Consider the following 21,437-nt stretch of genomic DNA (forward strand, 5'->3'; position numbering starts at 1 on the left):
TAACCAGTGTAGGACCGTCAAAAAGAATAATAACCTTTATATAGCACTTACTATGTGCGAGGCACTGTGCTAAACACTTTACAAATATTATCTTATTTGATCCTCATAATTACCCTGTTTTGTAGGTGCTCTTATTATCCCCATTTTACAGATGAGGAAATTGAGGCAGAAAGAGGTTAAGTGTCTCACCCAGGGTCATACAACTAGTGAGTGTTGGGATGGATTTGAAGTCAGGTCTTCCTAATGCTAGAAACTATATCCACTCTACCACCTACCTGCCCATTAGATGAAAGATGTTGCAATGAAAAGTAGAATTCCTTTGCAGGGAACAAAAAGAGATGTTTTTAAATATTTGAAAGCAAGTCTTGTTTTTTGGTTATACTTCAAAGTATATCGGTGATTTCCTTGACATGTTCACTATACCTTACCCCTTTATCTATGTCCTTCTGTAAATCTTCCACAGAGGATCCACTCAGTGCAGTAGAGGTCTTCCTCTTGTTCTTTGAATATTTTGTAGGTTTTAGTTAAGAATTTGTGTCATATTTGTTTGAGGGGGAAATGATGAGGGTGGGATCTGAATCCCTAAAAGGAAAAGATCATGTTTTTGGGGTCTGGACCCCAAAAAGGAAAAACCCTAGACTTTCCCATCTTGCCAAATCTGTTCACCTGATTCTATAATCCTGTCACCTGGACTTTCATTGTGGCTAGGCCCAATCTCCCAATTCTGTTCTGTTAGCTCCCAGTTGCCCCTGGCCACTTCCCACCCTTAATCCTATCTAGGCTCCATTCTCCCTTGGCCCATTGGCTCAGGTCCCTAGCTTTCTGTTACCTCACAGTCATCCCAGCTTACTGGCCACTCCTCTCTAGATCCTCCTTAGACTCCTCCTCCAGTCACCCCAGACTACATGGCCACTCCTAGATCCTTCCCACAGTCTTTCTGTATATAAGGTCCATCTTGCCTCTATTAAGGTGCTCAGATTCTTAAGATTTAGCCTGCTTGGGTTAGCAATATGAATGCTTAGATATCTTAAGAGTCTGCCCAATATGATGGATGTTCTAATAAGCTTTGTCTTTGGTTGAAAAAAAATATTTCTTTTGATGAAGAAATAATATAGCACAAGCATAAAATCTTTTACCTAATTAAATTGTCTTTTTGGTGGAAGGTGAAGTCAGATACAGAATAACTTCGTCAGACCTATTAGTGACACAGAGTGTTTTCTTTTTCTTTTTAAATATATAGATATATCATTTCTTACACAAAGCCCTACTCTGATATCTCTTTGTGCTTTTTAAAAATAATGGCAACTGAGAGAAATTATTTCTATTATATTAATAACAGATTATTAAATTAGGATCTAGGCTTTTGTCCTTTTGGCCCAGCCCCGTAAAAAAAAAAAAAGCAGTCTCTGAAGGATGAAGCTGATTGATAGTTTAATCCTAACCCTCCAGGAACATGCTCTTGATCTTGGGTGGGACCCCACCCAACTAGGAGACCTTACTTCTTTTGAGAGTATAAATGGTATCTAATTTGGACAAGTTCTTGAGCCAAGAGCTCAGCTCCTGTCCTTTGTACCCTTCCATTACAGTCTAGGGTGACCCTGCTCATGAAGGAGAAAACCAATCATAGTAGTCTGGATAGAAATGTATTCCCCTGAGGTGAAGACCACTAGCCCACCTCCTCATTAAATATCCTTCAATCAGAGTTGATTTTCACTTGTCAGGGACACTCTCTTTCAAAAAATGTTTAAGGCTTTGAGGCTCTCCATGTTTTTGTCTTTGTTTATCTGGGAGAACCCACTGACCATCAATTTATTGATTATTAGCTAGCCTAATTAATAATTGATTATTAGTTACCAAGAAACTTCATCTCTTGGGGTTTTTCATTTGTCACACAACCGAGGGTAAGTTCTGACAGATCCTTCTAGAACCCACTGACCATCAATTTATTGATTATTAGCTAGCCTAATTAATAATTGATTATTAGTTACCAAGAAACTTCATCTCTTGGGGTTTTTCATTTGTCACACAACCGAGGGTAAGTTCTGACAGATCCTTCTAGAACCCACTGACCATCAATTTATTGATTATTAGCTAGCCTAATTAATAATTGATTATTAGTTACCAAGAAACTTCATCTCTTGGGGTTTTTCATTTGTCACACAACCGAGGGTAAGTTCTGACAGATCCTTCTAGAACCCACTGACCATCAATTTATTGATTATTAGCTAGCTTAATTAATAATTGATTATTAGTTACCAAGAAACTTCATCTCAACACAACCGAGGGTAAATTCTGACAGATCCTTCTACCAACCTGCGGAGGAGTCAAATATGGGCCTCAGTACGAGCTCTGTGGCTGTTGTCCAAAAGCCACCAGCCTATGTTCAGAGTGACTCATCATCAACTTGGCATTTTTCTAGTAACCCATTGATATACTATAAGCAGTAGAAGGCTTATTAACCCCATTTTACCAGTGAAGAAACTGAGAGGCTTCGAGAGAGACAATTATTTCCCCAGCCTCATCCCAGTTAATCATCTTTGGCTGTAAGTTCAGGTCTTCTAAGCCTAAAGCCTGCGTTCTTTGTCCTGTGCCTCAAACAAGCATGCCCACAGTCCTGGCTAAAAGATGGAGATAAGACAGATTGTACCTCTTGGTAGCATTACTTAAGCTCTTTGTGCTGAGGCTACAAGTATGAGTTCACACTACTTTAATGTAGACCACACATGCAAGTCAGTGGCTCTGTGAAGTCATTCATGTAAGTGTGCCTTCCAGTGGTACAGATCCAAACTTATCCATGCTTCTCATCCTCCTGTGTGCTCGTCCACATCTTTCAGTGAATTTTCTATCAGGGGGCCAATCACATGCTATGGCCTTCATTTAGATCTCATGCCATTCTATAGGTGCAATGGAGCCCAGAGGTTTTCTGTTTTCTCTTCCTCTCATTTTGGTACTGGCCCACTTTTCCACACATACCTCCATCTCTCTCTTTTAAAAGTATTTTCAATATTTTGTAAAATAAGGGACAAAATCAGAGAACTGAAAGCCCTAAATAAATGCTATATGTAATAATAATGATGATGATGATGATGATAATGATAGTTAGGAATATTTAACTAGTGCTTTAAATGTTCTATACACATAGTGATTTTTGGTCTTCAGAATAAACGTGCATAAGTTACAGTTATTATTATCCTCATTTTTCAGATAAGGAAACTGAGAGGAAGTTAAGAGAAGTTAAGAGATTTAATCAGAGTCATTGGGGGTAGCAAGTATCTGGAACATTATTCTAACCCTTGGTCTCTTCAGTCTTCCATCCGTGATGCCACCTAGCTGACTCTAGATATGGATCAAATGTGGATTCATGATAGGGTTGAAGCCAGTAACTAAGAACTCATGGATCACCAAGTATTTGTCCCATTTCCTACTTCAGAAACTGAGTTCTGGGTGGAATTGATAGTAATACCATTGCAATATTAATTCCATCCAATTGCTGCTTCAATAGAAAGGACGAAAAATTGAGTATTAAGTCAATGTTGAGTGTTTTCTATCTCTCACTAATTCGTTTTTCCTAGTTTTTTGTCTGTTTATTTGTTTTGTTTTGTTCTAGGAGTTTGTTTCTTAATGAAAAGAATATTTTCTTTTACCTCCCCTTCTGTAATAGAAACCAGGAGCTAAAGGATCTTGGTGAGCTCGCACCACACTGGGACAATCTACGCAAAAACGTTCTTGCTCACTGTGAACAAATGGTGAACACGTACCAGGACATTCTGACAGAACTTGGGAAGCAAACAGGTTTGCAACTAGTCTCACTGTTTAGTCAGTGGAATGACAGCTCACATGTGGTAGGAAGTCAGAAACAGTATGAATGACTACAGAAGAAAGAGAAGGGGAAGGCGAGGGAAAAAAAGTGTCTGTGCTTTCTGACTGCGATGGCTTATAGTCTTGTGTGGGAGCTTAATTGACAGCTAAGGGAGATCTGGAGTCTCCTCACAGGATTCTGGAGAGCAGTAGATTTTCATTATCCAACAGAAACAGGTGAACTCAGACTATTCTTCAACACTGTCCCTGGATCCTATGAAGTCCTATCACTAACTAGCTTTGTGACCATGGGGCAAGCCATTTCACTTCTATGCCCCCTAGATCCCTTCTCTCTAGAAGCAGGGATAGGTTAACTAGATTACTTCTAAAGTTCATTTTAGTTCTAACATCCTCTGATTCTAGAAATCAAGGTAAAAGTAATCAGCCATATATCATCTTAAGAGCACAGAACATTTTTAGCTCACTAGTAGAAAGACAACTTGCAGAATCTGAGTGGCATTATTAGCTGGCAAGTACTATTAGTATTAATTGCTTGTGCTAATTAATATTAACTAACTATTATTTTTATATAATTACCTTCTTAAAACAAAACGATATATTAATAGGATTAATTGTCATAGCTTCTGATACCAAGTCCTGATTATCTCCCATTAAGATTAATTATCAATGCTTCTCATCTTTTCCTCAGCTTTTAGGTGAGGTCTTACCCTTTTTCACTGCAAATTCTAAGTTACTATCTGGTGAGCATGAAATTCAATTTATTTCAACAGATATTGATTAAGTGGCAACTTTGCTGGGCCCTCGGGATTCAAAGGCAACACCCAACCAGCCCTTATCCTCAAGAAACTTACATTCTGTCCTGGGTACAGAGCTCCTATACTAATAAGTAAATACAGAGTGTGTTCAAAGTTATACAAAGCAGTTTCAGGAGGCAGAAAACATAAATAATTTTAGGGAATAGGAAAGCTTTACTGTATGAGAAGAAACTTAAGCTGAGGTCTGAAGGAAAGTAGGAATTGTTCTGAGAAGCTGATGTGAAGATGTCCCAGGCTTAGAATCAGGATACTTGAATTAGAATAATCCTAGTTTTAAAAATTAAAACTATGCGACCCTTGAAATCCTGAGCCTGTTTCCGAATCTGTGAAATGAAGTTATGATAACTAGGCTACCTCAGATATTCTTATACTACTTGGTCATAGGTTATTGTAAACAAAGGCCTTTGCAGAATGCTTCAAAAGCACTTTCAACAAATGTTAGTAATTTTTATTTTCCCCTTACATTTTCTTTTTGAAAAAATGATCAATGTATTACCAGATATAACTTTTAAACATGTGCATGCAGAAATTGGGTTTGGGGTATATGTGTATGTGTGTGTGTGTATGTGTGTGTGTGTGTGTGTGTGTGTGTGTATGTGTGTGTGTGTGTATGTGTGTGTGTGTACATATACACAGAATAGTGTGATGTAAAAAGCATGGGAATTCTAAGATAAGGGTCAAGGCCTACTTCAGTTATTTACTTTGTATATGTATATATGGGCAAACTATGATGGGCTTTTTTCATCAATTAAATATAAGGTTTAACTAGATGGATTCTAAAGTCATCTCTGGCTCTAACTACATTATGTTTTGATCTTACAAATCCTATGCTGCTTTGTAAACTAGTGTATATCTAAATAAATATGATTTTATAACATTTTTTTCATTTTGTTCTATTATTACTATGAATGTTTTCTCCCTCAAAACTTTTCTGCTGTTACCATTGACTAACCATAGGAAGGGAAAACTCTGCTGTTATCTAATTATACAATTATAAATTAGTTGTGCTTTCTCTCATTTTCTGTGCCTTTAGAACATGTAAACGTATGTTATCTGTTTCTGTAGATCTTTAAATATTTGTATAGGTTAAATTGGACATAAATCCTAGCACATGCTGGTCTTATTTTACACTAAGCATTATGCCTACTACCTAAAGCAAACCTCACAAAATTTATTTGTCTTGTGAGTCAAATATAATTCTGTGGCTGAAAGCAGAGGTGTGGTTATTAGGATTTCTAGGCTTTCATCATTGCACAGGCTTAAAAAAAATGAAGAACAGTGTTATATAGATGTGTTTGTCTCTCATTGGCTTAAGCAGATGTGGAACTGTACTTAATGGTACTTAAAATAGTTTCTTTTCCAGGGTCTTCCTTCAGATCAAGCTGCAGCAAAGGAGAGAAGATATTAGAATTCATTCCAATAAACCTGCATTTTCAAAGAATGCATGTTCACAGCCCCCAATTGAAAGGTAAAGTATGTTTCCCAGAGGAACGCGTGAGGGATATAGCGTTGTTAATGCATTTTGTGGTTCACTGAGATAGAATCATCTCCTTTGACATGATTAAGCTAAAGGAGTGAGAAGGCCTTGAAGCAGTACATGTGAGGATGTACTATTATTCTAGTGAGAGTGTAAGCTCTTGAAGCGATAGATTTAAAAACATGGCCAGCTGGAATAGGATGGAGAGTATCAGGCCAGGCAAATGAGACCCTGGGAGACTGTACAGAAGCTGCCAGGCCTTGTGCACTGAGCAGAGCATGGGCCCTGAACAGCTGGGCTCACAAGAATGCTGGATTCTCCCCCATTCCTTCATGTAGCACTAACAGTAGCAAATGGGAGAGTCGGGAAGTCATCAGGCTTCAGTTAGAGAAAGACTCCTATTGGGCTCATTCGGCGTCCCAGGACCCTGCCCCCTGCCCCCACGTGAGGCACCAAAGATCTAGTGACAACATCTGCCCTGTGATGCAGCAAGAAAGTCGACAAACCAGTGTCCATCCTCACCGCTGGGAGGATGTGCTGAGGTGGTCACAGTCCACTCATCTCGGTATACATAAGGCATTCTGCTGTCTTCTACTGTGTCATTCCTGAGAGGAGAAACATGCTGGCCCTTTGACTTAAGAGGATTAAGACTTGGCCTAGAAGGCATGCATTCTCAGACAATTCAATTAAATCTAAATCTTTTCAAGGACAACAAAAGATCAAGATTTGTTGCTTCTAAGCAAAAATAAACTACTTATAAAAATAGTGTAAAATAGGAATAGATTAAATTCTATGCATAAAGATGTTGATGCCAATTTAAAGCAAGAGTTCAATGATGTGAAATTTAATTTAACTTATTCAATTTAATGGAAAAAAAAGAACTTTTAGATATGCTTGAAATGTCCCTGACAAATTTGGGAAAACAAGGCACATTGCTGCGGTAGTCCAGACATTCCAGAATGCAATTTGAAACTCTGCCCCCCAAATCAGTAAATCCTAACTGATTCAAAATGTGTACCTACATATACTATGTGCCTACTATGTGTAAAGCACTTAGTCACAAAGACCAAAACAAAACACATCTCTGCTCTCAAGGAACCTGTAGTCTCCGAGGGGAAATATAAGTACAAGTAAATGATTAGAAGATTATTTGAGGAGCAAAAAAGCCCTACAGTTTGGATAGGAGACTAGAATCAAGAAAGGCTCCCTGTAAGTGGTCCTTGAGCTAACCCCTGAAGGAAGGTGGGGATACTAAGAGGTAGAGATGAAGAAAGAGTTCATCCCACTCACGAAGGTTATCACTTTTTCAAAGACATGGAGTTAGGAGTTTGTGGCATTCAGGGAACAGCTTATAGTCCTATTTGACTGGGATTTAGAAATATGTTAAGGGGAGTAATGGAATAAATCTGCAGAAGTAGGTGAAGGACAGAACATTCTAGACCCTCTTTCCCCCCATATATACATATACATATACACATACACACACACACATACATATATACACACATACATATATGTATGTAAAGATCAATGAAAGAGAGTATATGGATGCCTTTGTAGAATTTATTTAGAATCTGAATAAGATTAAAGTTGGGAGGGATCAAATTTCAAGCCAGAAGGGACATTAGATCGCAGTAAGTCAAATCCTCTCTTACTGATAGTGAAACTACTTCTCCAAAAGCCAAAACGACCAAGGTCAGGGGGGTAATAAGTAGCAGAGCTCTGATGTCCTCTGACTTCGACTCCAAATTCAACCTTCTTTCTGCTATATTGTTCTGTATATGTTTTTCAGTTAAGGAATGATAATACCAAAGACAGCTAGGTGGCTCAATGGATAAAGCACTGGACCTGGAGTTCAAATATGACCTCAGATACTTATTAACCGTATGACCCTGGGCAAGTCATTTACCTTGTTTGCCTCAGTTTCCTTATCTGTCAAATGAGCTGGAAAAGGGAATGGCAAACCACTCCAGTATTTTTGCTCAGAAAACCCTAAATGGGGTAATGAAGAATTGGACACTGCTGAAAAAAGACTAAAAAAATAAAGAGGCAAATGTCAGAGTATTTACTGGGTTGTGAGGTATAAGAAGATTGGAAAGTTATGGGAGAGGGGGAAAGGGACAGGATATGAAAGGCTTTGAAGGCCAAACAGAGGATTTTCTGTTTGACCCTGGAGCTGACAGAGAGCCACTAGAGTTTATTGAGTGCGTGTGGGGCCCGAGGGATGCAGGGGAGGACTCAGACTTGCACCTTATGGAGACCAATCAGCAGGGTATTGCAACAACTCAGGAGTGAAGTGACAAGTGCCTGCCCCACGCTAGTGGTATTATCAGAGGGGAGAGAGAGCTGCTCCTGACAGATATAAATTCACACACTGGTTCTTAGAACCTGAAGTAATAAAATTTATTTTAGGTTGAAAGAATTGTCCAAAAAAAGAAAAGGCCTGTTTCCTTTAGTTTGTGGTTTCCTAGGAATGGTTTTTCTCCTGTCCTGTTGTAGGCTATAGGTAGTCTCTGAACTAATCTCCCCTAATATCTGAACTTAGAATTAAATTTGGGGTCAGAAAGCATAAGTTCTCTTTTTGACTTCAGCACTTACTGTGTGACCTTGGACAAATCATTTAAGTCAAATCTGGACTTCAGATTTCTTCTCTGTAAAATTATACTGAATTAGCTCTTTTTATAGCAGGAAAGCTAAGGGAAAGGAAAGGGGACATTTCATTCTTCTTTATAAGCAGAGTGGAAAAATCACTTACGTATTTTGGGAAAATATTTTAGTCAGCTGTTAGAGATAACCCATGAAACTGTGAATCCTAATTTATTTTTTATCTTTCTGTTACATGCAATAGAAACTATGAACTGAAAGCTGAAAAATTGCAAGACAAATCTAAAATCTTACAAAAGAAATTATAAGTATCATCTCAAAAGAGCAATAAATTGGTTTACATTGTCAATTATGATTTATTGAACTCATGCAATAATGCTCCTCTAATTAGTTTGGAAACTGTAAGCAACATCTCTCATTTCCTCACCTGTAGAACAGATAAGGAAGATGTGAGGGTCTTTGATGATGGTAGGTAAAGCAGAGGAATTGAGCAGACTGAAAAACCTAAGGATACTGACAACAAAGCAAAAAAGATGAAGGGAGAATGTGTTTTTCTCTTTGAAGTCATAAAGGGGAAAAAAAGTGAAATTCTAGGAAGCTTAAACTGTTAAGGATTAGTGAGAAAGGTACTGAATTATACATTAGACTGTATTTACTCTAGAAGTTCCTCAATATGTAAGATCTACTTACATAGTGTTCAATGAAACATTTAATAATATGCTTAGCTTTTTGAAAATGCATTATCTTGATATATAGAAAAAAACATTTTAATCTGGTTATCTTGAATGATATAATTTAGCAACAGGGTGCTTTTTATGGGGGGAAATACAAGGAGTGTCAGTTTAAAAATAAACATGAATCCCAACGTGTTCAGTGCTAAATCTGTGAACCTAAAGTCATAAAGTAATTACATGTTGTAGTGAGTAGAAGGCTGGGGTTAGTGTAGAGTATGGTCATAGGGGAGGATCTGTATTTTACCAAGTAGTTTGATGAAATTTTCATTTTCTAACTTATTGTCTAGCCATATATAGATTACTCACAATTTGTCTAACTCAAAGCTATATTGAATTGTCATCTAATTTTCTATGTGACGTCTACTAATCCTAACATTTAGCAAAATTAAAGAATCTGTCATACAAGGTGACTCTGAAGGTCACATTAGTCTAGTCTTAGCATTTCATTGGTGAGTTATATGAAAGTAGTTTAAGATTTGCCTTTTAAACTATCGGTAAATCACTTTGTCTTTCTCCATGTGATGAATTGCACTCCTTCCTTGTGTTTGGAGGAACAGTCCTGCCAAAGACAGCACATATATTTACCAAAGCTCAACCTAGAGGTTAAAGTCCTGGTAGGTAAATCTAGGAGAACTCTCCTTTCACACAGCAGAACTAATGGTGTCATGGCTCATAGTGACAAATGAAATCACATCCAGTTAGCAGAGAAAACCCCTAGACAATTGAGTTAATTTTTCACTCTTTTTCATTAGTTAATGGAATGTAACAATTGTTCATAGGGTACCCGCTGTGTTGAAGTATTTGCATTAGAACATGCTCCCACCGTAGATCTTTGACAAATGGAAAACACACACACACACGCATATCCATTTCTCAAAATCCTTAGAGTTGCATTAGGTTTGATGTCAGCTGAGAATATTATATCATAGGGATATTTGTGGTGCCATAGCAGCATACTTTCTTGGTACTTATATGTGTTGTAAATGTATGATGACCTATCAAGGTCAATGTTATAAGAAGGAGGATTGCACAGGGGATAGGAGCACTGTACCAAGCATAGGAGGATGTTAGTTCAAGTTTTGAGCAGGCTGACTTTGGCTTCTTACTCATCCTCAGTTGAGTCCCTTCCTACAAAATGGGGATGGAAATACTTGCTATACCTTCTTGACAGTGTTGTTGTCAAGCTTAAATGAAATAAGATATCATAAAGTGCTCTATAAACCATCCAGTACCTAGACATATTAGATACTTAAATGTTTGTTGAGTGGACTTGAATTGCTTTGCAAATGCAAAATGGTATTATGAGATCTGTGATGTGATGAGAAGTAGTATAATGTAGTAGGGGAAAAACATGTAGGGAACCTTCCTTCGTTCCTTCTTTTCTTCTTTCCTTTCTTCTTTACTTCCTTTCTTCCTTCTCCCCTCCTCCTTGCTTCTCTCTTTCCATTCTTTCCTTCCTCCCTCTGATTGATACCACTGGAGTATATAGGCCATCCATCACATATCCCTCACTCTCTCCAGGAGACCAGCATGCATTGTTTTTCAGTAATACATTTATTTGATGACAGGGCCCTTATTTGTCATATGTTGTAGCCCTCCAATGCCCATCATATCCTTTTCTGTTGTCTTGTGAGTGATATTCATCGTTCACTCTTCAAATATTGTAGTATTCCATGACTTAGAGCTATGTGATATAGGCATTAAAAAGTTAGACCTTTGTTTCACAGGGAAGTTTGCAGTCATTTTAAGGAGCAATTAATGAAACATAAAACTATGATTTAAAATATATTTTGAATCTTACCTTACGTTCTGGATAGTGCATTCACATTGCTACAACTGATTGTTTCTACTAAGGATGGCTTAAATTTAGACACAAGTTCTTTGGCTCTTCATACTCCATCCCTTCATACTCCATCAAAAAGTGAAATCCCTGGGCACTAAACTGAAAATCTGCCCATATGCTTCCAGTTCTTCAGTAAAGAATAAATAATTCTAGTAGGGAACCAGAGATGAAATGCTTCTCATGATTTGTATTTCATTAGGTATCTTTTTCATCTGATTTTATTTTTGGTGATTCCCAAGGTTCAGGTCAATTTTGTGAAAAATAGAAAGAAAAGATGAGTATTTGGAATATTCACATTTCTGACTATTCTCAATATTTCTGGAATTAACCATAGTGAGTTTTTTTTGGAAGGAAAGAAGGAAACAAGCATGTATTAATTACCTGCTTTGGTCCAGGTGCGTGGTGAGCATTTTACAAGGGTTATTTCATTTGATCCTCACGTCAGCCTTGGGAAGTAAATGCTGCTATTAATCTTATTTTACAGATGAGGAAATAGAGGTGGACATAGGTTGAAAGACTTGCCCAGGGTCACACAGCTAGCAAAGTTTGTGATGTGGGATTTGAACTCATGTTTCCCTGACACTAGGCCCAATGCTTTATACACTGTGCAACCTATATATGGGGAGTAGGGAAGTAAAAAATCATATGTAATGCTGCTTTCTCTGAATTTTTAAAAAAATAAATATAGAAATCCCCTCATTTCCTTCCTATTTTTTGTTTCTATGCTCATCTGCAGAGGTATGCTTAGCCTAACAAAATAGATTACAAACCATTTATGTATTTTCTTTATCCTCTGCAATTTTTGTCCACACATGCTCCATAGGGGATCTATTCCATTTGCTAGAATCCTTCCTCTAGGATTTTTTGTGTTTTGGATATACCTGAGGAGCTCTTGTGCTATTGAATCTGTTATTCCTTAATCTTACTACATTAGCAAACTCTAGTTTCCTTGTCTGTAAAGTCAGAGGTTGAGAGATGTTATTTTTAAATTTCTTTGTAGTTCTAACATTCAATGATTTTCTGATCATGCATTTCTTCAGTGATATCTATTAGGCACATAGAGCATCATTACAATTTTTTCCTTTTTTAAAATGTTTTATTTCATTAAATATTTCCCAATTATATTTTTAAAACATTTTTAATATTCATTTAAAAAACTGATTTCCAGATGCCTCCTTCCCATTCCTTTCTTACCCCTTGAGAAGGTAAACAATATGTTATAGATTATACATGTGAAATTATGTAAAACATATATCCATATTAGCCATGTTGCAAAAGAAAACACGCACACACACACACACACACACACACACACAGAAATAATGAGCAAAAAGTATGCTTCAGTCTGCACTCAGAGTTCATCAGTTCTCTCTCTGGAAGTAGATGACATTTTTTTTCATCATGGGTCCTGCAGAAATGTCTTGGACCATTGTATTGATCGGAGTAGCTAAGTCTTTCATGGTTGATCATCATACAGTATGGCTCTTGGATCATCCATCTGTTGTTTTTCTGGAGCTAAATAGCATTTTTCATTGTAAGGCCTCCAGAATAGTCTTAGATCATTGTATTTTTGAGAATTCACAGCTGATGATCATACAGTGTTGTTGTTACTTTGTACATTGTTCTCCTGATTCTATTAACTTCTCATTGCATGAGTTCATATAAGTCTTCCAAGGTTTTTCTAAAACCACCCTCATCATTTATTAAAGCACAGTAGTATTCTATCACAATCATATGTCACAACTACTTTAGTTATTCCCCATTTGACGGGCATCCCCTTAATTTCTAATTCTTTGCTACTATAAAAGAAGCTGCTATAAATAATTTTGTGTGTAAGTCCCATTCTTTTTTCTTTCATCTGTTTGGCATACAGATCTAGTAGTGATATTGCTGGGTCAAAGAGTGCACAGTTTTATGGGCATAGTTGTACATTGTTCTCTAGAACAGCTGGACCAGTTCACAACTCCAACAAGAGTGCATATTCCCCCCACATCTCCTCCAGTATTTATAATTTTCCTTTTCTGTCATGTTAGCTAATCTGATAAGTGAGAGGTGGTACCTCAGAATTGTTTTAATTTATATTTCTCTAATTGATAGGGCATCACTTCAGATTGCCTGTAGCCTTCTTATGCTCATCTTAACACACTCTCCTTTGCCATTTGGCTCATCCAAAACTTTTTTTCTTCAGAAATTATCCTATTCAAAATTCTCAACCCTAGGGAAATCATGTATGTAAGTAATGGCAATTTTATATGGCTGTGAGTAATGGGATACTACTCTCCTAAGAGCTAAAACTCAAAGGGGAGTCATGTGGTAGGATGTGATAGTTATTATCAAGGTGCAAGACATAACAAATAGGCATAATCAGGGTATAACACTTTATGAATATGTAAGGAATTACACAAGAGAAATAGTAAAGGGTGCTTTTAAAGCAATGGAAATATCTCCCCTGTAAAAGGATGATCCAGTCATATTGAATAGGCAAAGAAGAACCAATGGACAGTCTATGTACTCATTAATATCTTCATACTGTCAGGAGAAAGTGACAAGAACCTTCAATTCAGCATAATGAATAAAAATCCAGTGGCAAATTTAGGGGAGGACGTGTATGGGAGTATATGGGTGCATTGCAATTTGTATAGTTGGAGCAAATATTCACATTGATGAGGATATATAATCTAATGTCTTAGAATATTTGTGTTTGTGGTGTTTTATGCATATGCAGCTGTGTGAGCACATTTCTTCCTACATGTGTGTGGGGAAGTGTGTGTGTACGTATGTATATATGTACATAATGTGTGTCTGTCAGGAAGAAATTTTGGAGCCATAATTGTAGGAAAAAAAGGTACTAATGCTAAGAAATCCTGTTGAAGCTAGAAGAATACATGTTAATTCTTAGAGACTTAATAAATGCATGCTGAGTAAATTATACTAAGCTTGGAGGTTGAGGATAGGAAAAACAGATGAAAAAGTAGGGAATAAGTTGTTTATTTCTGGAGGTGAATGATAAGGGCAGACACATTATGCATCAGAGGAAGTGAGGATGAAAGTACAAATTAGGAAATACCCTAAAATGAAAATCATACTCTTAATATATATAATGTTACAAAAAAAAAGACCAGGTTGGGACACTAATGCATTGTTAGTGGAGAAGTGACCTGATCTACCTGTTCTGGAGAGCAATTTGGAACTATGCCCAAAAGGGCTATAAAACTGTGCTTACCCTTTGACATAACAATACCACTACTAGGTTTGTGTACCAAAGATATTAAAAAAGGAACAGGGAGAAGAATATATATGAACAAAAATATTTATGGTACGTTTTTGTGTAGTGCCAAAGAATTGGAAATTGAGGGAATGCCCATCAGTCAGGGGATGGCTGAACAAGTTGTGGCATAGGATTATGTTGGGATACTATTATACTGTAAGAAATGATGAGCAGGATTATTTCTGAAAAACCTGGGAAGACTGTTATGATCTGATGCAAAGTGAAGTAAGCAGAACCAGGGAAAATTGCACACAGTAAAAGTAATATCATATAATGTGGTACAATTGTATAATCATACAATGATCAACTGTGAATAACTAAGTAAAAATTGTATTAGCAATACAATGATACAAGACAAATTCCAAGGAACTTATGATGAAAAATGCTATCCATCTCCAGAGAAAGAACTCATAGATGCAATCTAAGCATACTTTGGAAAAAAAAAACTTTATTTTTCTTCCATTTTTTTAAACATGTGTTTTCTTTAATATGTGCTTCTTTTTCTTTAACATGGTTAATAGGGAAGGATGTTTGGCATGACTGCACATACATAATTTATATCAAATTCTTGCCTTCTCAAGAAGGGTCGAAGGGAGAAAGGGAAGGAAAGAATTTAGATTTCAAAATTTTTTTTAAAAATAAGTGTTAACATTATTTGTATTTGTAATTAAAAATATAGAAAGTTTTACTTTAAAAAAAGACTAGGGACTATAGTTATGAGACAATCATAGAGAATTGAAACAGAAGAATAGAGAGAGTGAGGGAAGGAGAGAAGAGAAGGAAGTCAAAAGAAATCATGAAAGAATAAGGTAAAAATAAGGAGGAAAGCCATAATATCTAAATAATAACAGGATAATTAAGATAATATCACAACATTAACTTCCTTTACCATTTACGGTGTGTATTAGCTTAAAGACAGGTTGTGCACAAAATTACTCTCAAACATTTTTGGACCTTTTCACGTCTTTTTTTCTGTGAACATATCTACTCAATTTTAGCTTATTGACATTCAACCAGAGTAGAGCAGGCTAATATCAGCGGGGTTATCGCAGTTCTATCTGACTTGATGTGTAACCAAACAGTTGGTTTGGTCTCTGAGATCAATACCAATTACCACTGGCTCCTTTGGCTACCGTCACACCTAGGAGCAAGAGACTCAAGAGATACTGAGCTGTGCTTGACAGAAGGTGGTGTGGCAGTACTGATTGGAGCAGATTGGTTGAGTGTTAGGCCCTCAGAAATCAGAAGTTCAAGTGCTACTCAGTAGAACATACAAAGGGATCATCCACGCCCCTGAGATGAGGCTTCAAGTCAAAATGCATGATATTGCCTTCTAATCTCATGCTCAGTTATTTTTTGCATTCAATTGATTTGAGTACAGGAAATGTTTTATCTTTAGAGGATGTTTTATCTTTAGAGCATCATCTTCCTTTTCAGTCCCCAAAGTTGACAGTTGTGAGAAAATTATTTTCAATTATGCCTTTGTTTTAGTGGGAACAATGTGTTACAGGGGACTTGGGTTCTACTCCCATTTCTGCCATTAATTAGCAAATTGACCCCTAAGAAGTCATTTAACTCCTCTGGATTTGGGTTTCTTTAGCTGTACAGTCTAATTGAACATTTATTAGCACCTGCTAGGTGTGAGATACTGTGTTAAATATTCAGGATATGAAGATAAATAAAACCAAAAGAAAAAATAAGAGTCCCTGCCTTCAAGGACCTAACAAGCTAACATTGCAGTGGGATGATTGATGCTTGGTCGGGAGGACAGGATTCCACAAGTAAACAGATGGAGGGGGATTGGACTATGTTATTTTTAAGCTCTCTTTAGTTCCTAAAACTCTATGATTCTATGATGAGTCCTTTTCTTCATCTTGAAAAATCTCTGAACCTTTGAGTTGAATAAACTTTTCTAGAGAGATGTCTTCTGTAAATACATGATGGACAGACTGATAATGCTACACTTCTTGGAATTTTGCTATCTGAGTTACCAAAACCTCTTCCCACAAAGTCATTTGTTGTTGGGAAAGTTTTCAGATGCCTCAGCATCGAAGAGCTATGCAGATATTCTGATATACACCTGAGATTGATGAAATGATTTCTATTTTCTCAGCAAATGAGATCTGAAAGCACTATCCATGTATCAACATTAAAATCTGTTGATAATGGATCTGCCCTGAAATCAGGCTCCTCAAGTAGCTTGTTTATTTACAGCAGGCCATTTGTGCAGTCTCCTTCCTTCAGGGGCTATTTTTTATCAGAATGAAAAATAGATGACAGGTTTGGGAGCCATAGACTAAATGTATGTAAAAATGAATCACTTTCTAGATCAGGGGATTGAATGTCAATGTGAATGTATTGAGTATTGATGGTTCCTTCCTCCCCACCCCCCATTTCATATTGTTAAAGCACTGACTCTTATTGGAAAAAGATCCAGAACCATTTCGGATTCATTCTTTAAGTTAGATAAGGAAATGTTGAAAGGACATTTAGATAGTCTAGATAATATAGGAATTTCAGGATATAGAGCCATACAACTGCTATATAGAAGGAGTGATGACACTCTTTTATGTGGGCCCAGATGCATTAATTTTCAGTACTTTTTTTCCTAAAACTTTTTTTTGAAAGATGGTTCATTGTCGTTGAATTTCAATGTGATTGCAAATTAGACAACATAAGACTCAATAAAAGGAAATACACAAAAGACCAATTTAAGTGGTGTCTCAGCAAGAAGGTAGAGGTAAAGGGGAGCATATTGTTCTGCACAGCAGTGTGTAATTAAGATGCAGCTATAAATCAGGGAAATATTATAAGTTGTTTAGGCGGACAGGTGGCTGTATGGGAAGATTGATTAGCTCCTTTTGCCCCCTTGAGACAGGGGTTCATAGTCATTCCTAGTAAATTAAACAACTTAATTTCTCAGGCTTCCTACGGTGTAGTTGTCACTCTGCAGGCAATGTGCCCTGATGTACATAAGAGCCAATTCCAACTCTTGACCGTTTCTATTCCAGATGCATTATATGATGTCATCACAGTAGGCGCTCCAGCCGCACACTTTCAGGGATTTAAGAATGGTGGTCTGCGGAAGTTACTCAGTCGATTTGAAATGGAAAGGAGAAAGTAAGTAAAACCTCGGGAAAAAATTTTCCTCAGGTTATCTTCTAATTAGTGGTTGGCTTGTGTATTTGTTGTTTGAATAAAAAGTTTCAGCCCTCGAATGACTCTGTCATATAAGGATCGTCCTTGATATCCTGTCTCCATTTGGTGGTTTGGATTTGTTAACTTGCTCTGGCCAACTTTAGTCAAGAGTAAGAAAGGATCAATGGAATTCTGAAATGTGTTAGTGATGTGGTAATACTGGACTGTCAGAAACAGTACGCCTAGGATTCATGTCACTATGAAAGAAGTAATGTTATGCTGATTGAGCATTAATCATCGCTGTGTAATGAGAGGGTGTCCAGATGAAGTTAAGTTGATAGCATATTGTAATTTGTCCATGGAGTCAATGTAGCTTTAGGGAAAGGAAATGGAACTAGACATCAGAAACCCTGAATAACACCCAGGGATGTCACCAGTGACTTCTAATGTGACCCAAACTTAATGGATCCAATACTTAGTTTCCCCCTTACTGTACTAAGAATGATCCATGTCATTAATGGCTCACAGGAATGTGGTGAGATTAAGTGAAGCAACTTTTAATTCCTTAAGAGAAAGACTTGGTACATGTCCTGTCAATACAAATTTTAAATTTGTAGGAAGGAAAAAAAAATACAAGAGACTTTTCATTTCTTACAAACCTTCCTCAGGAAGCTTTTACTCTGCCAGGTCCGTGACTCTACCCCCTACTATCTAAGAGCTACCTCCCTCTCCAGAATATTGATTAATTCTGCTCTTTAGTGTCCCTCTCCAACAGCAGGACCTCTTGTCATGGCATGATTGATACACTTACTGACCTTTCCAAATTCTTTCCCCTTGACATAATGCATATATAGGATAAACCTTAAATATTTATGTGTTGGCTAATATTATTAACTAAAAACAGTCCAGGTTTTAGAAACAGGGCTACTGCTTCACAGACAGTCTAGCTGTAATACCAGAAAGCCTAATGGAGAGTTATAATTCTCTCAGAACTTTGTATGGTCAAGATGTTCAGGTCACTTGACATTAAATTACCTGGTCTTCCAAGTCTAGATATTGAAGAAGAATGGGTTTCTAATAGATGAGAGGGCAGTGATTAAGCTACATGAAAAAAAAAAAAACAGTTTGGCTGTCCATTTAGATGCTTACATTTGAGATGCCAAACAAGCAAGTGTTTTCAGTCTGAGTAGATCTGTATGGCTTCAGACAACAGGGTCTATTGGTATGGAGTATGGGTGACCCAGATTCAAATCCTGCCTCAGACATGACGTGACTAATAAGTCACTTAAACTCTCTACGTCTCATTTTCCTAACCCGAAAAAATGGACTTGATGGTTCTTAAGGTGCCTTCTAGTTCTAAATCTGTGATTCTATGTCAAGAAAGGTATAAAAAAGGTGAACGTGGACATGTTCAGCAAATTCCAGAATAGTTGGATTAGGGGACAACCCTCAAAATTTGTAAGTGGCAGAACAAATGAAAGAAATACTGATCTAAAGAATGAGGAGTAAAACTATCAAAACTCATTACTTCCAAGATGTAGAGCAGAGTGAAAAGTCAATAGGTAAAGAAAAGTTTGATAAAACTTTCTTAGAAGGCATGACCATGATTGACTATTAAAAGAAATTATAGGTATTTCAGTGCAATCTTATCATGAATTTGACTTCCTTCCTTCGTTGAATATTAATTACTAAATGATTATTTACATTCAAGTAGAGCAGGATACAAGAGGATAGGAAAGCTGTATGATGATATTAAGAATGGTAAGAATCATAGCTGGTATTCATATAACACTGTAAAGTATGAAAAGGCTTTACATTTCTTGCCCCACGTAATCTTATTTGCTAGAAGACATGGCCTCTGTGCTCAAGGAAATAAGAGCCTTTTGGGGAAGACTAGACCTGCACACATACGACATGGAAAGTAGTCTTATTCTGCTCTGCAAAATGAGGCAGTTGCATTCTGTTACCTCTAAGGAAACTTTCATTTCTAAAATTCTGAGATTATAAGAGAAGCAGTGATAACATAAACATATGAATATGTTTGAAAAATTTCAAAGGTTTTAAAAACCTCCTTATTTATCTATCAATCCACTCATTCATGTATTGGCATGCTTAGTTTTGAGGCAGGCAGGTGCTTTGAAAACATTTGATATCATTGTCAGAATGGATGAGATAAATTGTTGGCTTGATCCACTTACACCATTTCTAATGTTCCTATGAATCTAATGGATTGAATTCTTCATCTTTAACCTTGACAGTTTGACTGTAATCAAGTTCATTGTATAGAAAGGAAGTGAATAAGGAATTTGGGTGATAATTTCCAGGGTGCTTCTAAAAATGTGTCTGGGTCTCTCCTCCCCCCCCATTTGTGTGTGTGTGTGTGTGTGTGTGTGTGTGTGTGTGTTTATTTGCTTAGTTCAATGGAAAGACTTCTAGCTTTAGAATCAGAAGAATTAGGTTCAAATCCTACCTGACTCCCTTTAGTACCTGTAAGACCTTAATCATGTGACCTCTCTGGGCCTGACTTTCCTTATTTATTTACTTATTTATTTTTTTGGCTAGGCAATAGGATTAAGTGACTTTCCCAAGGTCACACAGCTAGTAAGTAAGTGTTAAGTGTCTGAGGCATTTGAACTCAGCTCCTCCTGACTTCAGGGCCAATGCTCTATCCACTGCCCCACCTAGCTGCCCCCTACTTTCCTTATTTATAAGACAAAGGTACTGGAGAAGTTGACCATTAAGAGCTCTTCAAGCCCTTAATATGTGATACCAGGATCCTATAATCCTCACATCTAAATAATAGTGATTTCAGTGCCTTTTAGCTCCTACATGTCTCACAAAATCTCTCTAGATAGACACCAGGGGAGGGCAGGAGGTGAGAAGCTGCAGGTATAGTACTGGTAGGAATGGGATTTACCGTCCTGAAGGTAAGAACCACCCCTGATCCAAAAACTTCATTGATATTACTTCAATATTTCAAGGATCAGCATGGGTGTTTTCTTTGTCAGTGAAGATTATAATGTCTCTGTGTTATGTCCATTAAATGCTGATGTCACTGAAATACTCACCATGCTGCACCCAACATGGCCATGAGCCCTCTAGATTTAGGAGACTTGGTTCTCCGATGATAGACAATCCCCTCCATCAACAGTTTGTTTTCAAAGCCTTTCTAGCTTGGGAGAGTCCCATGTAGAGTTTCTGTTGGCTCAGCCTTAGCCCAGCCAGGGATACCTTTTTGCAAGATGAAAAATCAAGGGGGAAAAATTACTGACGTTTCTTCACAAAAGTCATATCAAACATCACTTTACAGCTGTGATTTAAAAAACAACAACAACAACTTTTTAACTTTGGGTTTGGGGAACAAAGAGATGTGGTGCTGATGTCAATCAGACCACATATCCATGTGAAACTTGGCTCTCTTTAATCACCAGTATTTACTATCAGACTTCAGTATTCTGAATCTAGCGTATGGATTTAGTACAAAGGGATCCCACACACTGGGAAGGGGAGGGGCCCTTCTTTTCATAGTATATATTCTTTGGCTTGTAAGGAGAAAGGTCAGTAAATCCTTTCCCCTGCTTCTTTGGAAATACATACTTACATGTAAATAGCAATAATAACAATAGTATTTCTATGGTGTTTTTTTGCAAAGTACTTTACAAACATTATCTCATTTTATCCTCACAAAACCCTGGGAAGTAGGTGCTATTGCTGTCCTTATTTTACAGATGAGGAAGAC

The 21,437-nt window shown here is 37.1% G+C and overlaps 1 protein-coding gene across 1 annotated transcript in view; it reads left to right on the forward strand.

Moving 5' to 3' along the window:
• The window catches only part of INPP4B (inositol polyphosphate-4-phosphatase type II B), a 917,092-nt gene that overhangs the window by 680,740 nt on the left and 214,915 nt on the right, over positions 1-21,437 (forward strand). Inside the window, 3 exon segments of the mRNA XM_078148459.1 lie at positions 3,662-3,792; positions 5,998-6,102; positions 17,572-17,680. Of these exon segments, the coding sequence (XP_078004585.1) occupies positions 3,662-3,792; positions 5,998-6,102; positions 17,572-17,680 (345 nt within the window).

This window comes from Phascolarctos cinereus, unplaced genomic scaffold (assembly GCF_003287225.1).
Source record: "Phascolarctos cinereus isolate Bilbo 61053 unplaced genomic scaffold, phaCin_HiC Scaffold_9;HRSCAF=440, whole genome shotgun sequence".
Taxonomy (NCBI): Eukaryota; Metazoa; Chordata; class Mammalia; order Diprotodontia; family Phascolarctidae; genus Phascolarctos; species Phascolarctos cinereus.